This window comes from Carlito syrichta, unplaced genomic scaffold, assembly GCF_000164805.1.
Source record: "Carlito syrichta isolate Samal-C Ts95f unplaced genomic scaffold, Tarsius_syrichta-2.0.1 Scaffold305745, whole genome shotgun sequence".
Taxonomy (NCBI): Eukaryota; Metazoa; Chordata; class Mammalia; order Primates; family Tarsiidae; genus Carlito; species Carlito syrichta.
The window spans coordinates 728,193-737,029 of NW_007249841.1; the positions used below are offsets into that span (position 1 = coordinate 728,193).

The 8,837-nt window shown below is 38.2% G+C and overlaps 1 protein-coding gene across 1 annotated transcript in view; it reads right to left on the reverse strand.

Moving 5' to 3' along the window:
* The window catches only part of ATP10D (ATPase phospholipid transporting 10D (putative)), a 109,867-nt gene that overhangs the window by 65,410 nt on the left and 35,620 nt on the right, over window positions 1–8,837 (reverse strand). The window contains exons 4-5 of the mRNA XM_008062557.1: window positions 3,707–3,911; window positions 810–895 (exon numbers count right to left, since the gene is read on the reverse strand). Of these exons, the coding sequence (XP_008060748.1) occupies window positions 810–895; window positions 3,707–3,911 (291 nt within the window). The remainder of the gene's footprint in view (window positions 1–809; window positions 896–3,706; window positions 3,912–8,837) is intronic.

Sequence of the window (8,837 nt, forward strand, 5' to 3'; positions counted from 1 at the left end):
TTATTGTAGAGATGAGTTCTCGCTGCCCAGGCGGGTCTCGAACCCGCAGGTTCAGGCAATCCACTCACCTCAGCCATGAGTATATTTTTAGCACCCCATATATATTGTTTTAAATATTTATATTTTTTGTATATTTGTTTTATATATATAATTTATATATTTAAATATGTGTGTGTATGCACATATAATTATATGTGTATACTTTTTTGACACCCCATATATTGTTTTAAATATTTATACATTTTGTTTTAAATATATAAATTATATGTAAGTAATTTTAAAAATATATAAATTATATGTAACAAATATATAAAAAGCAAAACAATATATATGGGATGCCAAAAAATGTATATACATTTTAAGTGTGCCATTCGCTCAAAATATGGCATTACTCAAATGAAAGCTAGCATCACCAAGTGACAGGCAGGAGAGTCAAAGAAAATGGTGGAAGCACGGTTGCATGAATGTCATACTACACATTGCTGCCATAATTCAACTGAACTTCAAAAAGTAATACATAGATAACATCTCTTAAAATGTGTATAGTTTTATTGGTACCCCCTGTATATTTAAAACAAAATTATATTTTTGTCTATATATAGATAGATAGCAAATTATTAAAATTTATATCTGTATCTAGATAGATATCAATTTATTAATAATTAAAATTAGTCAAATTAGTAGGTGGCTAGACTTGCAGCCTTTAAGGATTTAACATGGTATAAGTGTGCAAACATTTTATCCAGTTAGGTATAATTGCAACATACAAGTCCACTCACACCCACAAAGGTAAGTCATGTATCACTCACAGGAAGCCTCGGAATCTGTTGAGGTCATTGTTTGGACTTTCACATTCTATCCTACTGGAGAACTTCTCAGGGTCAACTTCAGAGTCCTGAAAATGTTTTTAAAAATCACAAAACAAGAAAAGTTCAAGGCTAAACTCTTGATATTTAACTTATATTGCTCTCATCAATTCTCAATATAGTACTAAGGCTTTTTTTGCAACAAAGTTTATTTCATAAATTTCCCAAATGTAGGAAAACATAGGCATAATTATGAGATCCATAATTGGGATCAGAATGGTTCTAGAACATTCATAAACATTGCAGGTGATAGGAATGTCTGAAATTCATGCAGGACTCTCCAGAAGAGGGCTTTCACTTATAAACACTCTTTTATTCGTAAAAAGCTGAAAATCTGAAAATGCTTTTGTTCTTGGTCTTAATCACAAGGTGGTTTCTGAGATTAAATATACATGTGAACACTTTGAGCATATATGCATTTGATCTCAGGCAAATTTTATAAATAAAAATTTTAAAATAAGCTAGATACCAATATCTTAGAAAATTCTCCAATGGACCAAATGGATTAGCTTAGAATGCTTTATGAAAACAATAAGCAGGTAAACAAAGTACCATAATAGAACACATAATAGAATAAAGCATGGATTTACCAAGAACAGGCCAAATCAACCTGGTTTTCTTTCTTTTATTTTTATATCCTTTTTGGCTAATAAGATAAATGCTATTGATATTGATTAATATAATATTATGTATATCATAGGACACATGGAAAATTATAGGATAACATAATTTGCTTTGCTAATATCTATGGAGTTCTTTTGACACACTAGAATCTATTATGCACTTTAAACATAGCGAATTTCCTCACAATCTCATGAGGTAGGTATTACAATTAGGCCTAATTAACAGATGAGGAAAGAGAGACACAAAGAGAATCAGTAATTTGCTGAAGTTCTCAAAATAAGATGTTCAGACTGAGATTACAACCAAGGCCATCAGATTCTGGAGCTCTCTTCCTTAACTGAACCCAGAACGTGTTGATTAATAACTGACGTCAGACTTTAAGTGGATATTTAGTAGTACAGCAGAGTTTTAAGTTGTGTAGGATTTTTACCAATGTCTAAGGCTATGAGGCCTATCAACCACAGAGGATTGAAATGAAATTCATAGGAAGGAAGGTGGAGGGCAGGGGTGTGACAACACAAAGAGTAACTGGTCCACCACCAGGGGGAGTGAGAGCCAGTTAGAAGTCCAAATGTCACCTGTATGCAGCCTACTTATGTAGAACGTTCTCTCTTGTATACCACATTCTTATAAAAATAAAATAAAGAAATCCATAGATTGAAAGATAGGCCCAAAGCTACAAGATAACATTTACCAAAGGTAAAGGTATTCGCAGGCTAAACATAGGATGAAGGAAACCTGATTTAGTAGTTCAGGTTAAAAAAAAAATTTTTTTAAAGGTTTCATCTCAAGTGTTTCAGAGAAAGGGGAGAAACCCTGACACGTAGGCACTATACACAATGTTTCTATGTTCATGACTTCATTTGAATCTTATAACAATGCTATGAAGTAGACACCATCATTTATATCTTATGATAAGGAAACTGAGGCATCAAGTGTTTAAGTGACTTGCCCAAAGTTATGTGGTAATTAATAGCAGAGGTCTGACGCATTTAAATTCACGCCAATAGAAAACTTCAAAGTTTTGTTCCTTCAGCACAGCGTGGTGAAGGGTTTACAAACTATGTGGTATGAGAAACTGTAAAAGCCTCAAAAGACTTTGGTGTAGAAGTAATTACAGATTTTAGGAACAATGCTCAACAAAACATACTATACAAAATCTAAGCTATATAAAAAATAAGCAGGCAAGCTGGGCTCCGTGGCTCAGCCCGTAATCCTGAGCCTTTGGGAGGCTGAGGTGAGTGGATTGCCTGAGACTGCGGGTTTGAGACCCGCCTGGGCAGCGAGACCTCATCTCTACAATAAATCAAAAAATTAGCCAGGCATGGTAGCGCATGCCTGTAATTCCAGCTACTTGGAAGGATGAGGCGGAAGGATCACTGGAGCCCAGCAGGTCGAGGCTGCGGTGGCCGGGAACCGCCACTGCACTCCAGTCTGGGTGATAGAGTGAGAATCCAACTCAATAAATAAATAAATAAATAAATAAGCAGGCAATTTCTACTGCGAAATACTTTTCCTGATTGCAAAATAAGTCTGTTAGGTTCCTTTAATTCCATTTCCCCAAAATATGGTTGCCAGACTAAAGTGTGTGAACTCCAAAGTTATTTTACTCCATTATCTTTAAAATAGAGTACATGTCCATGGAAATCCAAAAGTGGAGTAAAACCTTCTGAGACTCTATTTCATCATGTTAAAAATGAATTTAAAAATCTCTTTATCCATTGGCTGAGCATGGTGGCTCATGCTTGTAATCAGAGGATTTTGGGAGAGACCGAGGCGGGAAGATTACTTTAGGCCAGGAGTTTGAGACCAGCCTGGGTAACATATTGAGACCTCATTTCCACAGAAAATAAAAAAAAATTAGCCAGGTGTGGTGAGTAATCCTAGCTACTCAGGAGGCTGAGGCAGGAGGACTGCCTGAGCCCAGCAGGTCGAGTCTGCAATAAGCCATGACTGTGCCACTGCCCCCCAGCCCGGGCAACAGAATGAGATCCCAACAAAAAACAAACATACAACAACAACAGCGGAAAAAAAATTTCTTTATCTGTGAAAATGAGCTTAGTCATGTTTTTTTTTTAAAAATTTTTTTTCCGAGAAAGCAGGATTTATTGAGAGGACAGAAAAGTTTCCATAGTGGGTGAAAACCTAAAGGGGATGCCCAGTCATGTTCTTAAAAAAAATGTTAACAGGCTACCCACTGAGAACATAACACTTACCTGCTCTGTGTATCCCCGAACTACCTGCCTCTGTTTTAAGTTGCTCTCTCCATCGAGACCAGAAGTCTCAATGTGACAGATGCCATCCGGATCAGTGGAGAAGAGTAACACCATGTCTGCAGGGATCACCTCATTGCAGGAGAGGCGAATAAAGTCCCCAACAGTAACATCTTTCCAGCATCGGTCGACGTAGTTTTTTTCCTTCCTAAAATTGAATTTTAAAAAATTTAGAAAGAATATCAGGCCAACAACACATGTAGTTGTTTTTTAAAAATTTTTAGTGTATAATTTAAAGTATGTGTAAAATATTAGGGTAAATATTACTCTATAAATGTTAAAAGAAAAGCCACAGATGTGGCAAAACCTAAACTCAACAAATGCTTCATCTAAAAAAGTAGTTACTAAGACACTAAGACATAGTTTCCAGCTCTTTTTTTTTTTCCCCTGTGGGATTTTGAACCATTGTGCTGTTTGAGTGTAATTCTGGGATAAAACTAAAATCAGCATTTGATGGGTGAGTGTAATTCTGGGATAAAACTAAAATCAGCATTTCATGGGCTTATTCATACACAAAGCGATTCTTGCACACTGCTCTGTGGTCAGGTACCAAGAGTCTGAAGACACCCAAAACACATCCACTCTCAGAGAGCTTCCCAATGGATGGTTGGGAGAATTCTCATCATTCTCTGTACTTTCCCTAGGGTAGAAGGAGGAAATCTGTTTGGTATAATGTCATGTGTTATATTGACTACTTAAGTGGCATTTCACATACAATGCCACTAACAAATATTAGGAAAGTCTATCTCATTCCCTCGCTGTCTACCAAATAACCATAAAAAACTGATGTTTGTCACAAAAGTCTATTTAGTTTAAAAGAAAAGCTATTTTCTAATATATTTGTGGGGCAAAATATAGATATTCGAATTCACTGACAGAGAATTCTTAGAGACAGTTATTTTTGAAGTTATATGACCTATATATTAAAAATTATTAACATTATTATTTTTTAGTTGGAATCTCACTCTGTCATCCAGGCTGGAGTGCAGTGGCATGCTCATGGATACCACAGCCTCAACCTGCTGGGCTTAGGCAATCCTTCTGCTTCAGCCTCCCAAGTAGCTGGGACCACAGGAGTGCACCACCACACCTGGATAATTTATTGATTTATTGTAGAGATGAGGTCTTGCTATGTTGTCCAGGCTGGCCTCAAGCCCCTGGGCTCAGGCAATCCTCTCACCTCCACCTCCCTAAGTGCTGGGATTATAGTCGTGAGCCACCATGCCAGGCTAAAAATTATTAATTTATCAGATTAAATAGAAATGCCACCTTAGACGAACACTTTTATAACTTCTGCCACACAGAATTATATCAGATATTTCATGAAATATTTAGCTTAAAAGGCTACCTAAGAAGTACATTTTTAGGACATCCCAAATGCACAAGGTTGAGACCATCTATAGGAAATCCCTGATTATCTGCAGAGTCTGTTAGCCCATGGAGAAAGGCAGATCAATGGTTTATTTTGTCTTTACCAAATTTTCCCTAGTGTCTGTGCATACCAATTAATTCTTCCATGGAGGAAAGTGACAGAGAAAAGATAAAAAAGTAGGGAGGGCTCATATTTTGAAGGTCCAGTTCTCCATGCCACAACTAGGAGTAGGGATTTCACTCCATAGGAAATGGAGAGTCACCAAAGGTCACAGGAAGAAGGATGTGATTCTACTTCTGTATTCTAACTCTGGAGACAAAGGAATGGATGGATTATCTAGTAGAAGGCTAGTTAGGAGTAGGAATGGCCAGAGACCAATGGAAAGTTATTGAGATAATTCATGGGAGGGATAAAGATGGTCAGAATTAAGGCAGTAGCAAGAAAGAAAGACAAAAGATGAAATCAAGATGTATTTGTTAGGTATACCCAAGACAACTACATTTTCTGATGTAACTACATGTAAAGGAATTATCAAGGATGACTATAGCTCTTAACTTGTATGATGAGGTGATGGGTGGTACCTTTTACCATACCTACCTCAGATTTTAGAAGCAACTGAGGTATCACAGGGAGATAAATTCAGTGTGAAAAGTCTTTCTTTGAAGTGGGACATATTTTTGAAGATAGCTTGAGAGTTTTGAGCTGGAGCTCATGAGATGAGATATAGACACGTGGTCCTAGGTGCACAGAGCACAGTTGATAACCAGGTAAGGACATATGATGTCTTAGAGAAAGATACGTCAAGGCCATAGAGACGTGGAAGAAGACCCAAGAGAAGTGATATCCGAGAAGTCAGGAAAGAAGGGAATTTCAAAGAGGGAGTGAGATAAAAGCCACAAAAGGGCCCTATATAACAAGGACCAAATGGCCTATAGGATTTGGCTATTAGGGGGTCTGCTGATCTCAGAGGGAGTTCATAACATAACATTGTGAAGAGTGAAGGAGAAAGTGTACTCCAGTGGTCAGGGAATGGGTAGAAGTAGAGTGTTTCCTGAAGTTTAGCTGTAAATGGAATAAGGGGTGAAAGTAGCCAGTGGGAAATAGGGCAAGTCAAAGGACAGTAAGGACGAGAGATTGTGTACGTACACAGGGTACAAGGGAGAAGCCAGTGGGGAAGCCTCCATGGAAGAGACGACGGAGACAGGTGGATATGGGTTGAGGCTACAGAGAAGCAACAGGAATAGGTTTAAAAATCCAGACGAGGCCAGGCTCGGTGGCTCAGCCTGTAATCCTAGCACTTTGGGAGGCCGAGGCAAGTGGATTGCCTGAGCCTGCAAGTTCGAGACCAACCTGGGCAACTTGGCGAGACCTCGTCTCTTCAATAAAAAAATAAATTAGCCAGGCGTGGTAGCATGCACCTATAGTTCTGGCTACTTGGAAGGCTGAGGTGGAAGGATCACTGGGGCACAGGAGGTCGACACTGGGGTGGCCATAAGCCTGCCACTGCAATCCAGGCTGGGCGATGGAATGAGACTCCAACTCAAAAAAAAAATACAGACGAAAGAATGTCCATGACAAAAAAGGGAGGTCCTTCTTCATCACTGGTCAGAAGAAGGTGGTAAAAGTATGGCTGGTGTAAGAAGTGATTTGAGGCACGTAATTCATGCTTCCCGGTCTCTCCTTGCTTTCTGAAAAAAGCCACAAGTAAGTTTGCTGAGAATTTGTGATGGTTGGCAGAGAAGACAAACTTGCACATTAGGGTTAGGAATTTTATTTTGCTTTCAAGGATAAGAAGTAGGATTTCTCAAAGGAACAATTTTTTACTCCACACAAAATTCAAATGAAGTCAATTTTACAATTGAAATCACTTCACTTCTCCCCATTTGGAGAACATATCAGGATTTTTTTTGAAATAGCTAATTTTCCCAGTAGCTAGTTAATTCAGATCAATAAACATATACTGGTCATAATATTCCAGTTACTGTTAGGTGTTATGGAGACAAAAATGATTAGGATGCAGTTCCTACTCTAGAGAAGTTATGATCAAAATTGGAAACAGAGACACACTTAGCGATTTCCTAAAAGGGAGGTATGCACAGGTTACCATGGGAGCAAACAGGAAGAACACTGAACCTCGAAGGAGGTGATGCCTGAACTGTTGTCTTGAAGGAAGATCAAGAATGAGTCAGGCCAAAAAAGGAGAAAGGTAAGAAGGCACATTAGTCAGAGGGAACTGCCAGAAATGAAGGAACAAAGATGGACACCATGATAGTGTGGTGTGAAAGTAAGCAACCATGTTCAAAGCCACAGTTAACTAGTGTATGTTTAACAAGGGGACTAGGTTTCCCTCAACTGCCATCCCCACTCCCACTCATCTGACGGTTTCCCACTATTGCCAATTCCTTTCTTATAGTATTATAGTAATTGTTCAAGGTCTGCTTATGAGTGAAAACATATGGTACTCTATTCTTTGTTTTTGTGATAGATCACTGAGTATTATGGACTCTAAATGCATCCATGTTGCTGAGAAGCCCATATGTTTGTTCTTCTAGCGCAGTTAAACCACATTTTATTTGGTGGCCACTGGAGGTGATTGTAGCCAGGAGTCAATGTTAGGATTTGCAGGAGTAGGCTCTGGAACTATCTGTCTTATTTCAAATTCTAGGGCCACTTAGGAGCTGTGTGACCTTGAGCCAGTTACTTACCTTGTCAAGTTCAATGTTTCTAATTTGTGAAAGTGGAGGGAGCATTGTGTTTTCATAACACCAACCACATAATATTGATACAAAAATTAAATGAGTTGAGGTATATAAGGCAATGCTAATGTGTCTAATGATAATTCGTTATTTGTTTATTATAAATAATGTTTAGTGCTTTTGGGGAACATACTATAAAACATCAAAAAGAACAATTCATTTGTAACCTCACACTCTCTTTAAATTTTGTAGAGTAAGAAGTCCACATGCCTCGCCCCCATTCTTGCCCTTCCTTCTCCCTCTTTGCCAACTCCCACACCAGAGAATCACTGTTTACAGTGTGCATTCTTCCCAAACAGGTCCCCCACGCTTATACAGTAGAATTGTGTGACCTTGAACTTGTAAAGCAGCAACATGGGCCTAGGAGTTTTCCTAAAGGAGGGATTGTGTTATATCTGACCAGTGAAGGTCAAACACAATACAAATAACCACCAAGATGCAAGAAATTCTGGCTGCACATTTAGGTTCTGGGAAAAGAAGAAATCTTCTTGCTAGTTGTAATTCATTATCAGGGGAAGCAATCTAGCTTTGTTTTTTCACCTAGCCCCTTTGTAAACTACACTAGTTAACTGTGGCTTTGAACATGGTTGCTTACTTTCACACCACACTATCATGGTGTCCAACTTTGTTCCTTCACTTCTGGCATTTCTCTCTGACTGATGTGCTTTCCCACACAGCAGGCAGTCAAATTTGTTGAATGTCTAATAGTCTTATTTTCAAGACACTTCTGTTACCCTGAAACAGACCTTAAAACTTTATAAATGGCTCCTGGTTTAAAGGCAATCTTAAGAAAGTTTGGTTTTCCATAATAATTTATTCTAACTTAATTGTGATGTAATATAATAGGGTTTATTTTATTTTATTTTATTTTTTTGAGTTGGAGTCTCACTCTGTCACCCAGACTGGAGTGCAGTGGCCACTTCTGGCCACTGCAGCCTCAACCTGG